At 39.1% G+C, this 26,275-nt stretch overlaps 2 protein-coding genes and 1 non-coding gene across 3 annotated transcripts; all 3 read right to left on the minus strand.

Annotated features, from left to right (window-relative positions):
* Positions 1-148: 148 nt before the first annotated feature.
* LOC104442157 lies at positions 149-2,750 on the minus strand. The gene is made up of 2 exons (XR_001986750.2): positions 789-2,750; positions 149-300 (listed from the first exon to the last, which is right to left on the minus strand). It is a non-coding gene; the product is annotated as a probable serine/threonine protein kinase IRE3 (transcript).
* Positions 2,751-13,204: 10,454 nt separating this feature from the next.
* On the minus strand, positions 13,205-18,558 carry LOC120294419 (mitochondrial carrier protein MTM1-like). Its single transcript, XM_039314490.1, has 11 exons — positions 18,097-18,558; positions 17,610-17,735; positions 17,109-17,183; positions 16,865-16,990; positions 16,024-16,083; positions 15,769-15,939; positions 15,387-15,486; positions 15,089-15,184; positions 14,843-14,991; positions 14,574-14,632; positions 13,205-13,823 (listed from the first exon to the last, which is right to left on the minus strand). The coding sequence occupies exons 1-11, from the start codon at positions 18,556-18,558 to the stop codon at positions 13,679-13,681; spliced, it is 1,569 nt and encodes a 522-aa protein (XP_039170424.1). The 3' UTR covers positions 13,205-13,678.
* A 1,078-nt stretch (positions 18,559-19,636) lies between these two features.
* On the minus strand, positions 19,637-21,239 carry LOC120294717. Its single transcript, XM_039315150.1, has 2 exons — positions 20,825-21,239; positions 19,637-20,316 (listed from the first exon to the last, which is right to left on the minus strand). Exons 1-2 carry the CDS (start codon positions 20,975-20,977, stop codon positions 19,825-19,827), a joined length of 645 nt encoding a protein of 214 aa, XP_039171084.1. The 5' UTR covers positions 20,978-21,239; the 3' UTR covers positions 19,637-19,824.
* Positions 21,240-26,275: the final 5,036 nt, after the last annotated feature.

Raw genomic sequence — 26,275 nt, forward strand, 5'->3', positions numbered from 1 at the left:
GCCAAACATTCCATTCACTTCATGGTCAAAAGCTGCTTTAATCTACCATGCTGAGTTGAACACTTTGAAACGCTTGTTGTACAAATGAATTTGTAGTGCCCAGTCGGTGAAGTGCTTTAGAGCAGACGACCTGGGTTGAGAATAAGGCTTATTCAGAAAGCTCTCAATCCGATGAATTACCAGACGATGACCTCTTCATCTTTGGACTCATCTGCAGCAGCTGACTCTCTGAATTCATTCTAATGCTTCGCCCGGTTGGAGTAATCTGCGGAGGTCGGTGTGACCGCCCTCTTGGTGTCCCTGCAATGTCAATAGAGATTCAAAAACAATATATTCAGAAAGAGAGCTGAATATTTTCCTTTCCTACCATGTGATCTCAATTGAAGCATAAGGAACCTTAACGAGATGGAAATGGTCGTTCCGCTTCTCGAAGATGCAATTGACCTGTATGTAAAAGATGGTGTGTGACAGTAATTACACGGGTCTCTTTCTTCTCAGGAATGAGGAGAGAGACGGGAACACCGTTGCAGGGTGGCAGTTAAATTCTGTGATTTTATGGTGGAACTGGGAACTGAAAGTGAATGCACAGAGCACATGGAATGTATGATAGTCCTTGCCCTGATAAACTCGTTGATGCATTGAGATTTGCATACCGGCAGCCATGATACAAACAGCACATACCAATATATAAATTTTCCGATTTTGTAACTTACAGCCAGAGAGATGAGTATTAATCTTAAAATGTAAGTACTGCCAAGTAGAATCCCCAAACGAGATGAAAATCTCACCAGGTTGTCTGTTTTGTTTGACGTCCGTTAGTCTTTTCAACGATGTCAAGTTCTTGCTCGAAGTTTCAGGAGAAAGCGATAGTTTCGTCTCAGCTGCTGACGGGAGAGGATCGTCCAAACTGGTCGTGACTTCATCCCCACAGACGGAAGCTCCCTCGCTACCCGATTCGGAGTTGTTCTCTTTAAGACAGGCACCTGATTTCTCCCTCTCCGCTACTCTGTAAGCGAACATCTGAAATGGTACGTCCGATACCGGCAATTGGTTGGGGCTCTCCCAAGATGGAAATTTCTTCAGTAGCCTCGATTCGATATCGTGGTAGTCCACAGATGGCATCGGCTGGTCTGGCTGGCTACCGCAATCAGGATTCATTGCGAGAAAGCGCTTCACGTAGCGAAGGATCCTACAAATGGAAGAGAAGCTCGGCCGTTGATTCGGATCGATATGCCAACATCTCTTCGTCAAGTTGGTCAAGTATTTCGGCGAATGGAATGGGAACAAGGGCCTCTCTCCTGCCCTGATGTTCCTGCTCATTTTGTCCCCTTGAAGATGCGCATCCTCAAAGGGTACTTTTCCAGTTAGAAGTTCAAAGCAAATCATCCCGAAACTGTAGACGTCAGACTTCTCCGTGTGTTTCGTGTCTCTGGTACTTCCCGTCTCTTCATTCTCGGCTAGAACTTCGGGAGAGTGCCAAATGATTCCATCTTGACTTAAAGATGTCTTTTGGGAGGAATTTTTACAGGAAGACAGGCCGAATCCTGAGACCTTGGCTTGCAGGTATCCTTCTCCTGAACTACCTCTTGCCCTCAAGAGAACGCGAGAAGGATTGAGATCTCCATGGTAGATTTTCTTAGAGTGGAGATACTCCATCCCTCTAGCAATCTGAAACATCAAGTCGATGGCCACGGGAAGAGAGAAAGGAATCCGTTTTCGCGGTCCGCAGATTTCCTTGATGTAGCTGCCTAGGTCTCTGTTCATCAGCTCCGTGACCACGAAACACTCTTTCTTTTCCTCGTCGAGGAAGCTACAAAGAAAATGCAGTATATTGGGGTGGGAAAGAGTATGTATCAACGAAATCTCAGGAACTAAGGTCTCCGTGTTCCCGAAAAGATGTCGCAAAGCAAAGGTTTCGCCCAACCAAAGTATCTCCTTGTATTGGCTTCCACTGCCTAGCCTCCGCCTCACCTGGTAGTCCTTTGACCCGACTAAGATCGAACACGGCAAGAGTTTCCAATTGGAAGGTTCCCACAAATCCAAGTTCCTTAACAGCAGATCGTTAAGTCGCTGCTCATACTTTATTGCTGAGCCTGAAATACTCTTCTCCCGGATGTTATTCATAAGAAGCCATCTATCTTCCTTCCACACTTGCTCTAACCGGTGGCAGAAATCTTGAGTCACAAGGTATTGTCTGCCGAATTTCCATTGGAAGAGCTTCGGGTCCTTCCATTCTTTTTGGTACTTTTTCGAGTACACCAATCTCCTCTTTTGCATCTCATCATGATCCCAACCGGAAATTTCTCCGGCGATCTCGATCGCTTCAATGACGACTGGCATGCAACTTAACAGGTTGTGGATGTGAAGGTCAATGCAATCTGTGTTTTGATATAGGATCATGGTTTTCGCCCACCAGTCCTTGCTATCCAAGCAGAGCCTGATATAGATCTCTCCTTCCTTGAATACTCTGAGGAGCTCTTTCAATGGCTGTTCCAGGATTCTCCATTTCGCGTGCTTCTCTTCAAACCGCAGGTTCTGTTTCATCTCGTCAGCCACGACTTCGTAAGCGCAGCTCAACATGTCCAGCAACAAACAACATTGGTGCCCGTTGATTTGTATATTGCTGCGGAACACCATTAAGGCCTTCAGGCTTCCTAATACTTCTCCTATCTGCCGAAACTGTTCCATCCTCAGCTTGCACAACCAGTACCCAATACAACACACGGTAGGTCTGCGGGTTCAATCAGACACGGCAGTGCTGATCCTAGAAAGCGGACACGCTCATCTTCTCAGAGAAGATTGCAGAGAACTTTGAGCATGGAGAGGCCTAGAACACCTTGTTCCAATGGGGCAGGTCTCTAGATTTCATGCATTTCCACCAGGTTCATTGAATGAATCTGATGGAAACGCAAAAAAAACCACCTTAGACCCTCAACGAATCGCCTGGAATTGGAAACAGATAGCAGACATGGAAAGCATGGAAGAAGAAGAGAGGACAAACAAAGATGGAAGCACCTGAAATTTCTCTTAGGTCACCTCCAGGTACCTCAACTTAGATACGTTCTATGGGAAAAAAAGAAGGCAAAAGAAATTGATAATCTCGCCTAAATAAAACCTATCTCGAAAGATACGATCATTTGAGGGGAAAATTTGTATTTTTAGTCCTGTCAAGGGTCAACTTCGTTATGGGCGGATGGCCTATTTTATGAGCCGTGAATTTAGGTGATTTAGCTTTGACTGAAGAAACAATTTCATTCCATTGACAGGCAGTCACAGTACAGATTGGAACAGTGAGATCATGAGTAGGAAGGTTGACCATTAGCTGATTCTGTTGATTTTACGATATTATTATTAATATTCTTTTCGAAAAAAATGTATTACGCCGTGAGTCATAATCTGAGTGATCTCATTAACAAAGTTGATCATGAGATGAAGGTTAATATAAGAGTACCATAAAGTTGAGGGGATCAAAGATAATGAATCATATCGTAACAGCGGTGTTTCATTTTACTATATTTTTTTTTTTTTTCCAGCGGTGTTTCATTTTACTGTGGCCTTTATAAATATATATATTTGGTATGAGAGAGGGACTCTCAACCAACACCGAACGGCCCCGAGGCCGGGCCTCTATACTTCGGAGGAGACTAGTCCAGCAACCCACCACCAGGGCCTTTCACTTAAATCGCTAGTAACTGTGGGTTTTGAACTCCCATTTGCAATGAGGAATTGACTCTCAATCAACACAGCTACTCATGAATGGGTATCATTTTATTATATTGTTCCTTAAAGATTTCATTAATGAACAAGAATATATATATTTTCGATCTTTTTGTAATATATCTTAGTCTATATTCATCTTATCAAAGTTTTCTAGTGAAAGAGTAGCTTATGCATGCGGTGCATACAAAATAAGATTATAATATAACAAGAAGCTTAACTATTGTACTAATAGAGTAATGCTAGACTTACCAAGAATGGTTTACAAAATTTATTTATTAAGTGATGTGTCAGACTGTGAATGATATAAACAAGCATGCACATATAAAAATTGATAATAGCCCAACATATCACTTAAGAAAACCACTTTCATAAATTAGTCTTAACAAATCTAGCATTTTCCGTGATTTTAATTAGGTCCATCGATGTTTGCACATTCACCATTGGATGATTGATAAATGGAAGATTTCAAGTACAAAATTAACATCGAACAAATAAGTCACTCATCCAACAATAGGTGTATTCACTATTTGTTTATTTATTTATAAATTAGGATGTTCATATAATAAATTATACATATTTTAAGCAAAAAGCTTTGTTAGTATTAGTTTTACTAGTCAACATGGTACGGAGCTTTTTGTTGAAAGTGATCCCTCTTTCTAATTTGCGTGTTAGTATTATAGCTAGTGAACTTTTCTTGGTCATTAAGACCAAAAAAAAAAAAAAAAAAAACTTTTTCTTGTCATTAAGACCAAAAAAAAAAAACTTTTTCTTGGTCATTAGTTATTTTTCATATTAAAGAAGACGGTTTAACTTTCAAATTTTTCAATCTGTTGGCAACTAGTAATATTATATTGCATTTCTTGATTATTGAGAAAATTAGAGATATTTGAATTTAGAAGCCAATGTGGATAGATCTTCTATAATTTCTCTATCGTTGATAAATCTATTTGGGAACTGACACCAAACTCAACTGATCCCTATGATTACAATATACTATCATGTGCTTAGTTTTGTTTTTTGTGCGAATACAATTTCCAATAGAATATGCAAAACATTTAGAATTTCATACTTTTGAAATAAAAGAAAATCGTGTGAACTTAGGTTGCAATTCGAAAGAAAAATTCTGAGGATTTTAACGTAAATTAAGGAAGATATCGAATAAAACTCTTCAACGTTAACTATTCTCTTCACAGCAATTAAGAGGTATTTTGAGGATCGTATAAATTACCGGCAGCATCACACGCCAGCCATGCAATCTGATTCTCCGTCCCGTCCTCTTCTTTTCCTTTTCTTGGTCGAGATCCTCTCTTCCTTTTCGCCTTTCCGAAGAGTAGCCTTCAACCATCTCCTTCCTCGGCGGCGACCGCCGTCGCTCGTGATCGGTGTCCCCAATTGCAGTAGGCGGTGCCGTGCCACCAGCAGCTTCTTCTGCAATTCGTGCCGGAGTTACTTGTCGGTGGTGAGGCAGAAGAAGTTGCTGGCAGCACGGGGCCGCGGACCGCTCCGTGGCTACTCCTCAAACGAAGATCCATCCTTTTCCCCCTTTTCCCCTCTTTTCTTTCTGCCTTTTCTTTTGTTTTCACTTCTTGATTTGTTGTTACCTGCATCTTATTCTTCTACGGCATGTATATATATATATCATGATATGTGCACAGATCTTTGGGTCTTTTTTCCCTTTTTGGTTGATCGTAGGTACGAACTGATAATCGTTTTCACAAACACTTACGCTCTCTTATGTTTCTTTTAGCAAGGTTAGTTTTTCTTTGACCTTAGTTATGAAAATAATTGTCCTTTCAGCAAAGATCTTCTTTTCATTCTGTAGCAACGATGGCGGCAGTTTCTTTCCTTATAATTTACAGGCTCTTTTTTCTTTTGCCTTCTGGATATCATTGAAGCTGAAGACCGCCTCTGACATTAGGTTAAATTTTTTATTTTCTTTCTGACCTAGGTACATGTTCATGCTCTACGCCTCTGATATGTTCTTTTTCTAAATTTAGATATTTTATCTTATTCGAGTCGATGAAGACCTCGGTAACAGGACTACTCGCTGATGGCTCGGTTTCAAATTGTCCAATTTGTTCCCGATATTTTCCCCCTATTCAGGTACTTCTTTATACATTCTCAATGGTAATTTGATGATAGGGGAGTTAGAAATATTCTCCGATCAAAAACAACACATAAAGAAGAAGGTGTATCGTGAGGGTCTCAACTGTAAGCAGTTTGCCAGCAACTTCCCAAGAATTGCAGCACCTCCTTTGACAGCTAAATCTGTTTTTTAAAGTTAATTCAATCTTTTGAAAATTCCAAAAGATAGATATATGCTTTTCATTCCACATTCACATCACATAATTTCTGTTCTGTTTTCTTTTGCAATATTATTTGAAACTTACCAATTTTTCTAGAAGTTTTCCAAACACGTATTTTTTTTTTTTTTTTTTCCAAACAGAGCTAAAATCATTCCGACAAAAAAAAAGGTGGTAAATTCTTTTTGGCAAATAAATGAAAAGAAAAAAGACTTCATAAATTTTCCTTCCTGAGTTAGTCTTTTGAACTAGCTTGAGAAATAAATGGAGCCGTTTTTGTTGAAGATGAGGTGTTGCACTTGATATTTACAATCGTATTCTCCTTATATAACTGGACGATACAGGGGTTGCAAGCTTGTTATAGCAGTAGAAGTGAGGAAGAAAAAAATAATAAAAACAAAAAGAAGGTTTATATCATGAAAAATATCAAACTAGTACATCTATGATAAATTTACTCAAAATTAATTTTTGATCACAAAAATAATAAATTGGTACGGTTGTAATAAATGTACATTCTGTTAGTTTTCATTAAATTTTACTGTTAAGGGCGCATTTGGTAACGTTTTTATTCAAAAATTGTTCTAGGGAATAGAAATAGAAAAATCTATTTTTGTTCCCTATAAAAAAATTTGAATGGAAGAACGTGTTTGGGAATTGCACAAAATTTCCATTCTGGAATAGAAAAATAACGAAACACGTTTGGTAAACTTATATAATTTTTTTTTTCCTTTTTTTTTTTTTTTCTTTTGGCTGGCGACCGGCTAACGAGGGCCGACGACCTCACCGACTCTGGGCAAGCTCGAGCTCGCCTAGCCAAGGCAAGGCCAAGCCTTGCTGGCCAGCACGAGGTCGGCCTCGCCGGTGGCTGGGCAAGCTTGACCTCGCTAAGAGCCGGCGACACTCCGGCGAGGTTGCCGGCCAAAAAAAAAAAAGAAGAAAAGAAAGAGAAGGAAAAAATAGGAAAAAAAAATTGTTTCTTGAAGGTGTTCCGGGAACAAAAGTGTAAACAAACATCTATGTTCTATTTTTGTTCCCTGGAACAAAAAAAAAAAAAAAAATTGTGTTCTAGGAAACAGAAACAAAACCCAAACAAACATGCCCTAAATTGCTTAATTGGATGACACGTGATAGTTTGTGATGTACCATTTGTCATAGGTGTATCAATTTGTGATTTTTCATAATATTAATTTAATTTAATGTAAACTAATAGATGGTAAAATTATTGTAAATATATCAGTTTGTGATTTTTGATTTTCAAAAAATTAATTTAGTGTAAATTTATTATATTTATACTAGTTTAAGGTTTTTTGTAGTATCAACCAAAAAGCACCAAGAGATACTCAAATAATATTGTGCCAAAGAACTTGATTGATTAGAAATAACCATGACTAGATATGTAATTTAACTTTATTATATATAAATTATAAATAATTACACTACAAAAAAAAAATTAATATGGCTACATCAGTAAAAACTAGAGTTGCTTTGCAGTGACCCAAAAAACAGAAGTTCTTCATAACTTGCCCGCGCAATCTGCAGAACAAATTGTCTTCCACCTCCACCAAAGACATAAAAGAGACTTCAACGTGATTGAATTAGTTAGGAGCCAAAATTGACTCAAGTTCCAGATAACGGTTTATGCAAGACTGCAGGATGCACATAGAAGCTAGTTGTTGTAATTATGGTTATGATTATGGTTAATGGATCAACGGAAGCCAATAAATTAAGATACGTTTTTTCTGTTCACGTATCTCTTTTGGATTCATGAATTTCCTATACTTTTATGTTCACGTATCTATTGAATTCATGAATTTCCTAGATTCATGTATCGTTTAGTTCATGTATTTATTGAGTTCATGAATCTCTTGAATTCACGTATCTTTGGATACCTGAATCTCTTAGATTCACGTATCTCTTTATTCATGAATGTAGTGGATACACGCATCTATTAATTCATGTATCTCTTTAGTACATGAACTAAAAATCGCTATATATAGATAGGTACATAGAGCTTCATGGGTTTTGGTTTTTGGTTTTGGTTTTTCTAAATCCATTCCAAAAAGACTTTGATATACTTTTATACTCTTTTGTTTTTCCTGAGTGTGTTGGTTCAATTGAACGGTTCGATTGAGTCATGTTTGCATAGTGCTAATCCAAACAGGTTCGAGGTGTTGTATCTTGGGAGGCATAGTTTATGAATCTGCGGAGCACCTTTGGCAGGAACTAATCGCCTTAAGGAGATTTGGTTATCCGTACCTCACCTCCAATTTTATGTTATTTTTCAATGATATCTTATTTTATTCTTCTCCAAGAGTTGTAAGTTTACATAAAAAGAAGGATATTATATAGCTGTTATTGTTTTCTTTACATTGATGTTCTGATTACAACAAACAGTTTGTGTATTCTATGGTTTAATTTCCAACAATCTTAAGGCGATTAAGTCACTCACTGTTTGTTGTTCTTGTGAGATTATTAAGATGGCTGAAAATAATCAAGTGACATTCAATGTCCCGAATGTTCATTAAGAAACCCCAATTAATTTCATTACACATGTATTAAAATTCATTTCCAAAGGAAAAGCGAATGGGAGAGACGGCTCCGTCAGTCTAGTCAAAGTGACAGTGACGGAGTCGTCGTCACATTCCCATTTTCTCCATTTTGAGAAAAGATGAGGTGATGGTTCCTGGAAACCTCTTAGACCAGGAGTTTGCTTTTTGACTTCTTTTTTTTAAAGTACGGTTATCATATTTTTTGCAAAAAAAAAAAAAAAAAAAAAACCTAATATCGTAATTTTGCCTAAATTTCCTTGACTATTAATAATAATTGAGATGAAATTCCTCAATTAGGTGGAGCTTTTGGTTACAAACACCATGGATCCCAAGTTGAATGAACTACTTATATCTTATGATAGGACTGTTTAGAGTTTACGATTTTTCCCAAATTGAATTGATCAATACGGTGACCTCAACATAATATGGGGTTCTTGATTTAGTAGATCCTAGCAAGTGTTAAATTTATTTTATTTTCATTAGATGTTGGACTGAAGAGGGGCCTAAACCATAGTGGCGATGCATCCCAAACGGGCCAAATATCATGATATTTTTATTTTATTTTATTCTTTTGTAAAATATTCGCAATTAGTTATTACTTGAATGGTTGGCTAAACGGAAAGCTGTTATTTAGATAACCATATTTTTCTAAGTATAGGCAGAGCAGTCCTAAACCACATTGAGAGTAAATCGTGAAATCGCCACGAATCTGCAAGTTAGCTAACTACAAAGGCAGAGCCATTAGGCCTTTCAGAAATTTCTGTGGTACTACTAATTTAAGATAAAATGAACGTGATTGCGAAGGGGATCAGTCATTTCATGTTACATTTTGGTTTATTGTTAAGCCTCAGGCCATTTTTCCGCTACTAATAGTTGTCTACGTTGCGTGAATGACGGGCACCATAATTGCTTCAAGCTAAGAAGTATCAAATGCTAGTTGAAAAAGAGAGCCTGAAAAGAAAGCATAAAAGTAATGCCTTGAGCTCGACTACTCCTTGGTGCTTAGGTGATGATAATTTGGGCATGTCCTGTCCCGGGCCGGAGCGTGCCCAAGGTCAGGCCTAATTCTTGCCCAAACCTATCTATTGTAGAATTTGTGTACGTAAATCTTGAGGTTGGATCGAGATTTTTCACCTTATGCTCATGCCCAAGCCCGTCAAAAAAATTCTCGTGTCCTTGTGGCTCAGCCCTGACTTCTGTGTTGCTAGGCCCTTGATAAGATTTGCTGCTTGGATCAACCATGGTCAATACAATTGTATCATGTGACTGCACTGGTCACTTCAAGCTAAAGTGATATAAATGGAAAATAATCTTAAACATTTTGACCAATTGAGTTAATCTAATCAATTTTAGTAGAAAATTGCTAACGTGGACACCAGACATCTTATGTGACATGACTAGCTTTAACGTGTATAATTTTTAGTAATATTTTTGAATTATTTATTTATGTATTTATTCTTTTTATTCTTTTTTTTTTTTAATACGACTAGCGAGGGCCACAACTCCCTTGCTAGTTGCAAGCGAGGGTCATGACCCTTGCATGGCTCACTAGATCTAGTTAAAGCCATCATGGCAGCAAACAAATGATAGCAGGCGAGTCTATCTCTCTCGCAGTCATGACCCTATCACTTATTGGTCTTGTCTCAAGAAAGAAAGAAATAGGTGCAACAACAAGGGCTCGGTGTGGTTGTGGTAAGTTCACCGAAAACTAGAAAGCATTGGGAAGACCTAAAAGGTGTCGGTGAGGCTGCTTTTAGGAGTGAAGTAGTTCCAAATTCCTTACAGGTTCCACCTAAAACCTGAAACCTACCATCAAGTATAGGTTCCTCATTTTTTGGAACCTGAAACCTACCGATTAAAATTTGGAACTTGAAACCTACCCTATCACAGGTTCCAAGGTCAGTTCTAAGGTCAATAAAATGAACACAACAATAATAAACAAGCTTGTCATTTGTTAAAGAAAATATAAAATGAACAAAACTATTAATAGGGGAAAAGGAATCCTTGGCAAGGAATTCAACTAGATAAAAGAAGAGTGAGCGATTTCAAGTTCCGTACAAATTCAATCTGGAACTTGGAACCTACCCATTAGAATATGTTCCTCATTTTTTGGAACCTAAAACCTATCTTACATACCCTAAAACCTGGAATCTACCCTGTCACAGGCTCTAGGATCTACTCAGGTTCCACCTATATTATTATTTGAATGATTACCATAACTTATATTTAGACACATGAAAAATATAAACATTAATAAAGTAAAAAACTTAACCATAAAATGGAAAGTCGAACTAGTACTTTTGGATCATACACTCATCATTAAATGACATGAAATATCAAGAAACCTACGCGTCAACTAGGGGTGAACATGGAGACATTGACCAAGAAAAACATTAAAACTTGTTGTGGGTTTTAGGTTACAGGTTATAAGTTCCAAAACAAAGAACCCGAAACCTACCCGTTGAAACATGTTTCTTATTTTTTGAAACTTAGAATCTACCCTACATACTTTGGAACTGAAATCTACGCGTCCCCACTAGTCCGATTCTCGGGTTCCAGGTTCTACCCCGAAACCATGTTCACCCCTAGTTGCTTTAACACGATTAAAGCTCACCCTAATTGCTTGGATATTCTTTAATTGTTGTTATTCACAAAGAAACTTAGGGCTGTGGCCACAGGCAAGATAGACTCAACCAAATCTAGGCAAGGGCCCAACGACCCTTGCCTACCATTGTTAAAATAATAATAATAATAATAAAAGGAAAAGTAGAAAAAGGAAAAATAAAATAAAATGGGTAATATAAAAATTCAAAAACATATTAAGATATTATTAAAAATTATCCACATCAACAATTTCTAATTAAAATTATTTGAATAGACTCAATTGACAAAATGTAAAAAGATTTATGACTCAATGGACAAATGAAATGTTTAGGACTGAATTGACAAAAGTATAATAGCAATATGACTTTTAGACAATTTTTTCTAATAGACACAATTAGAACTTCGTGTAAGTGGAAGAGCTTAATCTAAAGTAGTATGAAGTGGGCCGTGCGAATTAAAGCAAAAATGCTCAAAACTGTTTAACTTTTCTTGTTAGCTCCAATCCCATAAGTTTCCTAGCCCAAGTCAAACTCGCATGTGAGATAATTTGAGTTTTCACAGGAAAAGATGATCATCTTTAGAGAGGAATTTCAGAGATTGATTTTAAAGAAGAAGTAATAAATAATCGGTGAAAAGGGGATTTCCTAGCCCAAGTCACGCTCCGAATCCTAGTTGGATAACCATATAAATTGGTTGAGCTAGCTTGAAATTCAAATTTTTATAACCTTTATCCGATATGAAAAGGTCATCTATTTTACAAGAAGATGTTCATTATAAATCTTAAGACTTATTGTGAAAGTATAATTAAATTTTAAAACTTGTAAAAAGTGCAATTAAATTTTAAAATTTATCAAATTGAAGCAATCAAATCATTTCATTAACATCGTTAATTTGAATAACAAAAAATGATGACGTGACATTTTTAAATTAATTTTTAATTCCTACATGGCATTTTTAATTATTTTTATTCAATTATTATTTAAATTAGATTAAAAACTAAAAAAGAAAACCAAAAATCTGATTAAAAACAAATTGAAAAAAAAAAAAAGAGAGAAAGAAATGGAGGGCTAGCCAGTGGAGCTTCAGCCACCACTCATAGCTCATTACCGGAAGAGTCAGTGACCTCCACCAACACTAGGTAGGGGTGGTCGACCCTTTGCTCGGCTAGGGCAAGGCATTGCCAGCCCCCATGAGCATGCCTTGGGTAAGGCCTCGCCAGCGTTGGCTCAGGGTTGGCAAGCCTCATCGACCCCCCGCAAAGTCCCACGAGGCCTCACAAACGTCAAGTGAGATCGTTAGCATTGCTCAGATATGGGCGCCCTTGCCTACCATCTCTTTTGAGGACGGGCAACGATGGCTAAAGCTCCATCGACCAACGCTCTACTCTCTCTCTCTTCAATTTTTAATCAAATTTTAAGTTTTCTTCTCTAGTTTTTAATCTAATTTAATATAGGAATTTAATAAGAATAATTTAAAAATGCCATGACGACATTAGTCAAATTATTTGTTAGTCAAATTAACGGTATTAACGAAAAAAATTTAATTGTATTGATTTGACAAGTTTTTAGATTTGATTGCACTTTTTATAAGTTTTTAAACTCAATTGTACTTTCATGATAAGTTTTAAAATTTCTAATTCTAATAAACATATTCTTATTAAGTTTTTAAACTCAATTACACTTTCGTGATTAGTTTTAAAATTTTAAAACTTATAAATCTAATAAACATATCCTTATTGCACTTTCAGTTTCACTTTGATTTCCTTCAATCTCGCGTTCCTTAGCTCTGATTTTGATTAACTCCAGCGATGTCCCTTAAATTTTTTTGAAAAAATTTCAGTCTTTGCCCTCATCTCTACAAGCAATTAACTTTCTTCGTCATTTGGAGAGAAGCTATTCACATCTAGCTTCTCCAGAGTCGGTACGCCTTTTCATCACACACATCACTTGATCCATCTTTGAAAAAGTTGCTTTACGGAAAATTCGATACTTTTTGCAGCAGGCGTGTCAAAAAAATTCAAATTCCAAATTGAACCGAACCGAACCGAAAATTTGAGAGTTTTTCGATCAACCTGCTTCTCTCCACATTACACATGTAATAATGAGTATACTCCTTTCTTTAAAAGAATAGAAGCTAAATGCTAGAAGATGCAATTTACCTAAACCTTTGGATAATCCAAAAAGAATTATAAAAATAAATAAGTAAAGGAACTTCAATTCTCCGACCACAATTTGCCATACGCCATCAAGCGATAGCGTACTTCGACATTACCGAAAGGAATTATTAGATACACCGGGTTTGCATGGGACATAAACATCCACCAGGCGATGAAGCAACGAAGCAAAATGTGCAATTTTTGCACGCGTGCTGACGATCAATCCACTCTTGTATTATGCTCTTAGTCCTCTTCCGGTTGTCGGATGCAGTGTCCATCCTATATCAATGGCCGAGGTTGAACAAAACTAGTCTCTGCATGAACGATAAAAGGACCCGCAGGAGTACCTATCCCCTTACACCATCTTTAATGTGTCTGTGATGTAAACAATACTTGACGACCTCATAGAACGACACAACTATTCCAACCGATGGACCAGCGCGACCAACTCGAGGTCCCACTCCGGCAAACAGTCCTTTCATTCCACCATCCCTGTTCCAAGCAAAAAAGCTAAGTCCATTAATGTGCCCGCAGAGAAATAGAACCATCACAGCACAGATTCATTTGATTCCGTAGAGTTTCCATGCAACAGAATCCAAATTCGTAAATTAGCGACATCTACACGCAGCTTTTAACTTATACTCCAGGCAGGCTCAGAAGGAAAAACTATAGCCCTGAAGAATTGGGATTTGTTGAAAGTGCCGATCCTTTACCCAGGAGGAAGATTCTACATTCCATCAAAACAGTGCATCCTTTGAAGCACGAATCGACAAATGGTTACCAGATTCCCTTCGAATATTCTCCCTCAAATACAGGATTACTGAACTTACAGGTAGTACTCAATAGCCATCCATTTGCACGGTTGTACACTTGTCTTATGTTAAATGCACATGTGGTAGAAAACAACAAACTCACTTTCCACATGTATCCGGGGACCAAACTTAAGTAAGGTATCTGCACATGTTTGATTAGAACGATGAGACGTGAAGTCTAATCCTAAATAAACAGAAAGACACAGAACACATGAAGCTTAACCAGCCCAAACTGCAGCTTATATACACAACTTACGTGGATGTCTCTACTCTATCCACCTTAATGACAGGGCTCTTTGTTTTTGGAGTTTTATCATGTGATATTCATTGCAATTTGTTAAAAAACAAAAGAATGATGCGTTTTCCCTATCTTCACAATGTGGGAAGTAAATTACAACCTACAGGTACACATACATCAAATCAACATTACCTCCATATTTCAGCTAAAGTCTGTCTTGTTGTCATGTTCAATGCCCTTGTTGGATCCTTCTGTAAGGACACAAAAAGTAAGCAATGAGAACGATTATCCCAGTTCGATAAGGCTTATCGTAACGACCTCATTCAAAACCTATCTACTTAATGAATTCCAATCTGTCAATCTCTCAAATGGTATCTCCTGATTAAAACGCCTTAAGATGGAACATGGACGTGCATGCTTATTATTTATAATATACATTTGAAGCTCGACATCAAAGCTACCTCAATCTGTCGCCTTGTCTTTGCCACATCCAGCGGACAAGTTGCAGCAGCTGCAATTGTTCCGGCCACAAAACCAGCAGAAAAATTTGCTCCAAGGACAATCGCTGCAGTGGATTCCTCTCCAACCAAATCAAAATTTTCTGCCTGATCTGTACAAAAGGCAAGGACATTGATCTACGTATAAAATGCAAAATTATCTAAGCAAAGATCAATTTTTTATTGAGACTAAAAGCAGAAGGCCAAAACTTGCCGGCTCAAGAGTTGACCAGCAGATTGCAGAAAAAGGAACATCACGTGCGAGTTGTGCTCCAAGACCAGTCCACAGAATGCGGTAGGTGTGTACTGTACCATGATGTTCATCATTTTAATATGCTTATATAAATAAAATGATAATGGAATAATGAATTTCCGCCAGTAATAGTTTTCTGATCACTACAGTAATTCATTCATGAGGAGAGCCATCCCCTTCATGAAAAAATGAGAGAGAGAGAGAGAGAGAGAGAGAGAGAGAGAGAAAGAGAACAAAAGTCAAAACAATACTTACAATTTTGAAGGCTGTTTGTGCTTCCGACAGGGTTAATGACCCGAAGCAATGTCTTCCAAACTCCTGGAGGTTTTGGACCATTTTTCATTTCTTTGAATGCCTATCAGTCAACAAAAGTGTTCATAGCTGTTAAAGCTTCAGTTGGCTCTGGTTGCCAATGAAACTAGCTTGACTTAGGAACACACTTGAAGAGAAGAAGCAATCAGTTCTTCCTACTTCTATCCTTTCACTAGGTTAAGAGAAAATTTGTTTGGAAAAACAAAATAAGGGCATTCAAAGGAAGTCATCAATAATGGATTGTCTCTCTCCACCCAAAGAAGAATTCAATGAAATAAGAGCGTTGACTCTTGAAAAAGCTGTTGATACAAGGTAAAAAGTGCACCTGCATCCGCGTTCTTGCCAATTCCACAGGATAACAAGAAATACAGGCTAATGATCTAGCAACTGAGCCTGCAAGCAATGGAACGTATGGTGTCAAGCCTGGCATGTTCTCTGTTGTATAACCTTCCATTGCATTGCGCAAGATATCATAGCACGGCAAATAGATCCCCACCTGATTAATAACAGTGAGGAGTTTCCATCAGCAAGTATTTCTCAAGAAAGATTTCGCACAATTCTTGACATATAGAAGTCTTACAGTTGGAACCGCCAAAGCCAAGCTTGCGTTTGTGCCTCTCCACAGCCTTGCAAATCCCTCCTGTAGCCCAAGAAAAGAAAAATATGGAAACTCCCAATCATGACAAGCGAAGCAAACTGCGAAATTAATTTCTCATGCAAAGTACACTGAATTATTTGGTTTTCCCCATGATGGCAATTGCTCACATATTAATTGTTTATTGGTGATAACACAGGAAGTAACAAAATTCCTAGCTCAGTTGTTATGAATAGGCAGAGCCTTGATCTTTTTGCTGGATCCTGAAAAGAATGAGGCTGAAGTCACAAATGCCTCAGTTCAGTTTCCAATCCTAAATCTCCTCAAGCACCTTTCTATTGATAAGAATTACAGATGAGTCCATTATCTACCAACTATGCATCCAGTCATGGTGATTAGAGCATTCCAAAAGTGGTGGGTTTAAAGCAACAAATTCTTAGAGCAATTGATTTCTGTAATTAGTTCTTTGAGAAGCTACAAGAAATCCAAAATTCATATCTGAGCAACTAAAAGCAGGAACTCAGATCTTGGCAGTATCCATAAGGCTGATTGCTCAAATGCATTCTGAAGCTACAGAGTTTTGCACCCATTTGGATGTTCAAGCTCTGTAGCAAAACATATCATGCAATACAGGTTCTCAATTGTCTTGCCAGAAAATCGAGAATATTGAGAGGCATAAGCAAGTAGTATCATCATCCAAAGATTTATACAAAATCCTAAGTCAGAATCAAACAGTGAAGCACCGTAAGTACGAGCTTTTGCTTTAGTTTTTTCTGCCTCATATACAGCTTCCAATATATGCTCCACAACAGTAAAGCAAACTAACCTGGCGTATAACTTTGTAGAAGACATCCAGAGTCCCTTTATACCGGCCACATTCGGGAGGACACACTGGTACATTGTCAAATATGGAACGTGTGCATGACGTATAACTTCTTAAGTCTGGAAGCATCTAAATCGCAACGCAACATAAATACATGGTTAATATCCCCTCACACCTGGGAGAAATCAGAATGCTAATGAAATTCTCTGATGAGGCTCTAGGAAAAATATAATAGACAGACGCATACCGCATTAGAATCAAATGAGGACATGTGACACAGCCCCTTAGAAGGGACTTCAGCAGCCTGAGCTTGCAACCTTGTCTGCAATTTTACATAATAGATAAGTCGAACATCGAGTATCCACAGAAAAAGATTCTCGCATCTTTAGGAATATAAGTTTAAGACATGACGATAATACCAGTACGATCCAATTCTTCACCATCATATAGCTCCATTACAAACAAATAAATAGCAGTAGTATGAATGGCCTGATGATGGCCTAGTAGTGATGAACAAACAAATATCCTTGAAAAACAATGTGAACAAGAAAATCAATAATTTGACAAGCTCCGTAATTGGTATCTCAAGAAGATAAGATCAGTCGGCTAAAACAGCAGTAAAAATCAAGAACCTCGAAATGAGAACAAAAGGGTGCACAAAGGTTCGGCCCACCGAAATGAAAGGTTCTATAACACACCCAGAAATTGATTAAAGCTTCCGGAATGATTTTCGAGCGAAATTCGATACCTTGGCGACATCGAGAGGGTTGACGATGATTGCGGAGATGACGGCAGCGCCAGCGGCAGAGAAAGCCCTCTCCAAAACCCAACTCCCCGTTCGAAGCGCCTTTCTTCTCCGACAAGTTTTCTTTGCCTTCTCCGACCATCGTGTCCGAAACAGAGGAAACCTTACCCTCAAAATCAACTCTTGTCGTCGCAGCGCCTAACCATGAAGACGACGAAGGCACGCCTGGTCTTGATCCGACCATAATACCCACCTCCAGTTTCGTAACCTCCCGTCTCTCTCTCTCTCTCTCTCTCTCTCTCCCCCTCAATTCATTCCTACCCTCGCTCTCAAAGAAACAGGCGAGAATTCGTTGTCAGAAGAGGATATACTCCGTAAAGTCTCGATTTTTATTGAAAAGAAAAGGGTTAGGCCGTCTTCGTCTCCCCAGGGCAACTCAATGGAAGATGAAAAGGAAACTTCCGGATAAATAACGGCTCGAGTAATTGACCTGAATGTCTTTTGCGGTCGCGAAATACAATTTGGGTAAAAGAGGTTCAGGGGCCTTTTCCAAGGCATCAACTAATGTCGGGCAAGAATAGGAGATTCTGATTCGTTGCGTGAAGCAGAGAGCGCCAAACAATTTTTGTAATTGGAATAGGAATCGGGGATTGGCGTTTGAAGAGAAGTGCGTGGCGAGCTGTGGGTCACTGGCCTCGGCAGGTGGCTGCTTCCTGGCGTCCCAGCTCAGCACCCTGTCAGCATCAGCGGGGAGCTCAGCTAAAAGAGGTTGGCTTCGGGAGCCACTTTTTCGTGCCCAAAATTTCTGGGGAAGACGGAATTCTAGGCCGTTCGTCGAGGAGAGCGAGGAGGTTGCGTGGCGACGAGGGCAGACTGATACGTGGTGCGCAATGAAAGGAGATGGCGTGGCTGACTCGGACTCCGTGGCAGAAAAAAAGACCCTCATTGTCATTGTCCAATGATCCACCGCTCCCAGCTCATCTGAATGTGTGAAAAAAAAAAAAAAATTGCAGAGAGAAACAGAGCAACTTGAGTTTTGCCTCTGATTATGGGCTGGATCGGGTCAAGCCCATTTGCCTAAAATGATCGAATCCCAACCACGGAGAACCGTCTGATCTTACAGCATAGTGGAAAGCATCCGATAGAACATTTGAGGTCTACAGCCTCATTCTCTCAAGAAGTTCATAGAAACCAAAGCCATGACACCAAAAAGAAGAGAAGCAACAAGCCACATTTTTTCATGATGGTCCTTCCGAGAGCTTGATGGCTTGTGTGGGCTTGTATTGTCTGTTGGGCTCACGTTGGACCTTGACGGGCAGTATCAGATTTAGGGTGAATTTAGTTCAACTTTAGAAATAGGCTTTGGATGTAATATAAATATCGAAAGCTAAAATCTTTTAGAGAAATGCAAATTATGTTTGATAAAAACTTATTTGCAAAAATAACTTTGGGTAAAGTAGCATTTGGTTAAAAAAAAATTGCAAAGGGCTTTCATTGTAATTTTCTTTTGTTTGTTATTAAAAGAAATCAAACCCTTTCACCAACTTTGACAAAGGGTTCAGATCGTTGGCTAGGGGTTTAAGCCCATGAGCATCGACAGTCGAGGTCACACGACCGTGGGCCACCCCAAGTGACTATCACCCAGGCTGTCATGTGACCTCAAGTAGCCATTGTGTGGGTCGTGCAACCTTGTCGACCCTTCGACAATCAGAATTGACCTCATCGACTCTGTTCAATTGCGCTTACAAAGAGAATGAGCAATAGCAACGAGGGGCAAAATTGAAAAATTGAAGAATTGGTAATAGTAGCTTTGGAAGAAAAAAAAAAATTCATTTAACTCTAATTATAGTATTTCGCAAATGGTACTCTAACGGAGTACTCTCTACTTGTTTTGGGTTTACAAAATTTGCAAGATCAGCATTTGGTCAAAAGTTACTTCGAAAAGGCTTTTACATTCTCAACTAAAAAGCCATTGAAAAAACTGAACCAAATATATCCTAAATCCACCCATTTCTCTGGTTTTGAGGAAATAAAGCGGAAAAAAAAAATCTGTTTATTTCATAAAGGATTCTTGCCCCGGTATTTTATACAACAGAGTATCATTATCAGATCACACACCATGCATCCTTGAAAACTGTAGAAAAGATATTTTCTAGGACAAAAACAGAAGCTATAAGCTCGATGCATTCAATGAATTAATGAATTAGTAGCCACGCAGTCATCCCCTGCCACTCAAAACATGCAGAGGCCTCTTTGAAATGCCTACCAAACTGCCATCTTTCCCTCCTTCTGTTGGGTCCCTCAGTGACACAAATTCTTTACTGGAACTCCATTTCTGCTGCTTGCAACTTATGAAAGACATCGTTGACGAAATGCTAGCGGAGACAACGACTAGTTTCACTGCAATCCCGACGGCCTCATGCCATTTCCATGGACTGAGCAGTAGCTTAAAGCAACAGGCGATGAAGCCTAGTCCCGGCCTTTTGTGAGGCTTGAGGTCGGCCGGATTGTCGTTTCTTTTCTCCTTTTGATCTCTCGATTTGATCTTGTTGAACACCATTTTTCGGTCGCTGAAACACGCGTTTAATTCTCGCACCACGTCGAGAGGCCTTCCTTGATATTGGCTCACATTTTCAAGGAGGACCGATCTGCTATCTTCCAACCTTGCAAGCGCCGCATGTCGTTCCAAGTGCTGCCAGCTCCGTAGCCTCTGCATGAAATTGCTCTTTGTTGTGAACTTTCTCAAGCTATACATGATTGTGTAGGTAACATTGAAATGCTAAGAGGAGAAAAATTCAGTTGAGCAATCAGAAACTCTTTCTTTGAATAAATGTTGTGACTATGATTCCACCATCAGTCTCATGTCCTATTCCAACAGAAATTGCCTCGATCCCACGATATTAAATCTGTAATCGTTTACAAAAAACTCTCTAGCTGTCGTATGATTAGAGGCAAATTGAAGAAGAACGAACATATGCAGCTTAATCATGCAACATCGACAGCCAGTTTACACAGATCTTCCATGATTGCAAGATCACATGTACTCTGATATCTCGCACATGCTCCACCAATAAATCTAAGATGCCTGCTCTGTTACCACAGCTAGATGAACATGAACTCAAAAAAGATCAATTTGCTCGAACGAAGATTGTCAGAGTTCTTTCAATTGATTAAAACTGGAAGAAATAAGAGCAGATCCGAACCGAAACGAACTGCACCTGCAAGTACATGAGCATGGATTCCACATTCTTCAATGAATCTCTTATGGCAGAGAGCCTCTCTCTCCTTATATGCCGTCCCTGCAATGTCGCAGTTGTGGCCATGTCGCGAGCAGAAGCTGCAATACCCGAAACTGTTGTTGATTTCGCCATCGATGGCGTCTTTCAGCGCCCAAGCCCTCTCGATGAGACCCTGCAGGTCTCCATTCAACTCCATCAAAACCAAAAGCCACTCATTGCCCGGCTCGACGCACCGGCTTTATTTCCTTTCTGTCTCTCTGTCGCAAATGACTTCTTCCGCAATATTCCAGAATGAAGGAGCCCTCTTTTTCAGATTTTGTCAGGCCCTTTGGTTTTTTCCTTTTCCTTTTCTTCTCATTATTTGCTGCGGTGGAAGCGTGAGGCGCTTTGGATGGAATGTAAGGTAGACATAATCCCGCTTTTGGTGCGGTTCATTCATGTCGGCGTGTGCCACCAAATCATTCCGGGTCCAACTTGTTACCACCTTTTTTTCTTTTCTTTAGGTGTGCATTATTATGTGGGTTTGCTTTGAAGGGAAGTTCTGCTCCCCAGCCGATTCGCCTTAGCTAATTCATGCTCCCCCACCCGATCCCTCGCTTTCCCACGGAATCGTGACCCCCGAGCGCATTCGCCCGTCGTGACCCGCTTATCTGAAAAGGACAGTCGCGCGAGGTTGGATGAGCGTGAGTAGCATTCGATGACCGCACGAGGAATCCTGTGAACTCAATGACTTGACCAGGCAAATGACTTGGTAATTCAAAATGGTGGTCAGCGTGCTTTCGAGCGTCAGGGCCACAAACGTGCCATCCACTTTCGTCATGTGCTGACTACTGACACGGTCATGAGCCTTCCCGGGGAATAAAAGAGGAGTATTCAGCGATAGACCTGAGCGTTCACACGAATTGTTAAGCATTAAAGACGAGGATTCTGCTGAATACATTCTGTATCTGCACGTTGTTGCTCGCGTGGAGGCTGACGGTATGAAAAAGATCTGATGCGCGCAAGCCTGCTGTAAAAAGGACCGTAGGCGGCAAGTTTCAGGGACGGTCAGCTGCCCCAAGAAGTCCTAAAACTCAATTCCAGTGATAGGCTCGGTGGTAACAGAGGTGCTGTTTGGTAACGTTCCGGAACACCTCCTTTTGTTCTTTTTGTTTCCGGAAATAAAATAAAATAAAATAAACGCGTTTAGTAATTTTTTTTGGAAACAATTTGTTGCGAGAATAGATTTAGAACGAAACAAAGAAAAAAATCGTTTCTTATTCGGAAACAACTCAAAAATAAGTTTTTGTTTCTTTTATTTCCTTCCTTTTCTTTTCTTTCTTTTTCTCTTCTTTTCTTCTTCCATAGCTGGTCTTTGGCCCAAAGCAATGGCCGACGACCGGCCGGACAAGGCCCGGCAACCTCGTCGGCCCAGCAAGGTTGCCCCGAGCTCGCTAGCCACCAGCAAGGCTTAGGGAGCCTCACCGTGGCCGGGCGAGGCTTGACCTTGCCTAGATCGACGAGGCCGAGCCACCGTGAGGCCCGTCGCCTAGCCTCATAGTGGCCGAGCGAGGCCGAGCCTCACCGAACCACGGTGAGGCTCGGGGACCTCGCCGAGAATATAAATTTTTTTATAATTACCAAATGCTTTAAAATACTTGAAAATTGTCCCGAAGATAACTACTTTTAAACATAATTGTTATTAAACGCTTCCAGAATTTTCAGATTTGAAGCCCATCCTAAGCCCACACACCCCCTTACAAGTTCAGCCCATATCTCTCTCTCTCTCTGCCGCGTCATCACGGGCATCCTTAGATCTGATGCGCTCGAGCCCCATATATACCTTCAATTCCAAACATAAAATAAAAGTAAACCCATAATGAGTGAGTCAGCGCGAGAATCGAACTTGGATATCCAACGACAATGCCTATAAACTGTCATGAAATCCAGAGTATTACACCTTGAATGTGCACAATTAACATACTTCAGTTGAATATTGGAATTTTCCTTGAATAAACTAAGTTGCCATTAATCACTATTTTACTCACTGAATTTGAATCTTCATTGAGCAAATTATAAAAGAGTTGAGGAAATGGGAATGCCGCCATTCTAGGTAGGGGTGCAGCGGTCTAGGGTTGACCACTGGACCAACCCTGGACCGGCCCAACCCGCTTGGTCTGGTCCGGTTCCCAAGGGGGACGGGTCCTTGGTCGAAATACCAAGACCAACATCACATGGGTTGGCCCCTGGCCCTAAGAAGTTTTGGTCCAATGCTGGACCAACCTTGTATATTATATTATATTATTTATAATTCTTTTATATATTCAAACCTAAGTAAAATGTTTGTTATATTATATTATATTGAGATGTTCTATCAATAGCACTAATAGTAATTTCAATTTAAAACTTTTGTTGAGTATTAATTATGTGTCGTTTGTTTTGTTTTTAGGTTTTTAGAAGTTCAAGTGAATTAACAAGATGTGAAGTTATATATTCATGGTTTATATTAAGTATTTTGAACTTTTTATGGTTTAATTGTATTTTACTAATGAATTTCAGCTGCATTTTGTTTTTCAATTTGTGTCAAATGGTAGAAGTTTTTAAAGAATAGAGTAGTCTTGATTGCTACGGTGATTTGCTAGTCAAGTGGTGTGAAGCTCATTTTTTTGGTTGAGTGGACTTTACATGATCAAATGCAGTAAAACACTATTGCATATGGTGTTATGAATATTTAAGATAGATGCTTACAAGAACTTTCCATCTTGTCCCATATCTCGATAAGTGGTTAGCAAGTACGAAATTTCTATTATTGTGTAATCTTAAATTTGCTAAATATGTATTTTTATTTATAGTTTAGTTGCACAATGCCGCATTGTCGATGGATGTGTAATTTGAATATGTAGGTTTGCTTTTTATGAAGTATAAAAATAAGACGAAAAAATTATCGATCGGTCTGGGTTGACCTTGGAACCGAACCGAACCCATTGGGTCGGTCCGGTCCTCGGTCCTAGGCTCAATAAATTCGGTCCTCGGTCCTAAAAATTGAGGACCGACACCGCACGGATTGGTCCTAGGGTTAGGGGTGGCCCCGGACCAACCCGGACCATGCTCACCCCTAATTCTAGGAGATGCAATTTGGTTTTAGTATGCATCTCATTGTTATGATTTTCAACGTCCTTTATTTTGTCGGTTAAACATCCGGTAGATATGCCTTCAAAAAAAAAAAAAAAAAAAAAAAAAAAACATCCGGTAGATATGTAATCATCCTTACCCAATCAATCAATGTGATAGATCCTATTAAAAGTACGGAGGTTACTCTAAGGGCTGTTTGTTTACTTTTATTTCTGTTTTTTGAAATAAAAATTTTTGTTCTTTTGTTCTGGATAACAAAAAAAGAACAAAAAAAAACAAAAACGCGTTTGTTTACACTTTTGTTCCTGAGAACAAAAAATTTATTATTTTGTTACTGAAACAAATTTGAAACGAAACAAGAAAAAGAATGTTCCTAGGAACACTTCCGATAAACAATTTTTATCTCTCATATTTTTTCCTTCTCTTTCTTTTCTTCTTCTTTTTTCTTAGGCCAGTCGCTAGCCTCGGCCATGACCGACGACTGGCTATTGAGGGCCGGCAACCTCATCGGAGCGTCACCGACCCTTGGCAAGGCCGAGCATCGCCGGCCGCCAGCCAAAAGTTACCAAACGCATTCTTCTGTTAAAAAATTATTCCTCGGAACAGAAATAATTTTTTCTATTTCTGTTTCAGAGAACAATTTTTGAACAAAAACGTCACCAAACGTACCCTAAGTATAATTGTATTTTACAAAATTGAGATTGAATTGTATGATGAATTAAGTTAAATTTCACATCTTCAATGTGAACAATACGTTCTTATTGCCATGCAATTTGGTTCTTAGTATGCATCACACCTCTTTTGTCATTGTTCTGATTTTCAACATCCTTTATTTTGTCAGTTAAACGTCCAGTAGATATGTAATCATCCTTACCCAATCAATCAATGTGACAAATCCTATTAAAAGCACGGAGGTCACTTTAAATGTAATTATATTTGACAAAATTTAGATTAAATTGTATGATAAATTAAGTTAAATTTCACATCTTCAATGTGAAATATACATTCTTATTGCCATGCTTTCATGGTCAAGAACTTATGACTTATCAGTAAAATGCAATTTATGCACCATATAAGCTCCGTAATGTGAAGATGGCCTCGAGAATGGGCTCAAATAATTGAGAGCTACACTTTTAACCCAAATGCAATAATGACGCTTGATTAATATATGCTCTAAGTAAGTTCATCAGAAGATGACCGGCTGAGCTTCAGCTCGTATTTTGCCAAATCAAATGGACGCACTCTGAGGTGGTCGATTCTTACAAAAGTATCTCACTAAGGAAATGTTAAAGGTTATTTCTGCAAATGTCTAATGCTTTTGCATGATGGTTGTTCTTCAGTTGCTTTGAACTCTTTGAAAACATCAAGAACCCTAATACGCCTCACAAGTATAGTGAAGAAGAAGGCAAAAGCCAGACATGTGGAGCACATGCAAAACTTCTCTTGAATTTCTGCTCCTCCTCGATTCTCACCAGCCAAGCCAGCCCACCAATCAAAAACAATTCTTTTATCTTTCTTTTGTTTTAGGCTTTGTTAAATTTTCTGGGCATGAGATGGGCATAACGAAAGTTAAAGAAAGCGAGGGGAAAGTACCAAGATTTGGCTCTTCGTTTCATGAACAAGCCAAGAAACATGTAGGACCGAAACCTTAATCACAGTCCCGAGACGCGGCGGATGGAGAGAATCGGAATGAAATCTATGTCCCATGCTTCTCTTCTTTCTTTTTCTTCTCTTTTCTCATCTTTTCTTGCCTTGCGCTATTCTGGGTAAAATCTTATGGCCCGTGCTGGGTGTAACGAGCCTGATTGAAGCTGAAGATCCCGCTCATTTACACGCCAAATGCTATGAGCATAGGATCTGCGTCCTTGTCTTTATTCTGATCTAATTTGTGGAGATTTTCTCTTTTGCCTGTCGAGTTCATTTAGCACATTTTCTTGTGAACTAACAGTGACTCCTGCTCTGCTTTCAGTGGACAAGGAGAATTTTGGGGTGGGGGCAGGAGCAGTAGCAGCCGACACAAGCCAGACAAAATTTAAGCTGCTGAATTATTGTTCTTGCTCAGACCAAAAAAAAAAAAAAATTATTGTTCTCGCCCCTTAATCATCATCCACTAACGGAACGGGAATTTCCCTACGCCCCCTACGAAATTCTAAGGCTGCTGAGCGTTCTTCATCCCTCGTATGTGGGATTCAAGATCATGGGCTCCTTTTGTTTTTACCATGATTAGGGTTCAAGACCTCCAAAGCTCCATGAACATGTGGACTTCACCTCACAAAGTAGTTGAAAAGTCAACTCAGTTTTTAATTTTTGGTTCATTTT

This window comes from Eucalyptus grandis, chromosome 6, assembly GCF_016545825.1.
Source record: "Eucalyptus grandis isolate ANBG69807.140 chromosome 6, ASM1654582v1, whole genome shotgun sequence".
NCBI classification, from domain to species: Eukaryota; Viridiplantae; Streptophyta; class Magnoliopsida; order Myrtales; family Myrtaceae; genus Eucalyptus; species Eucalyptus grandis.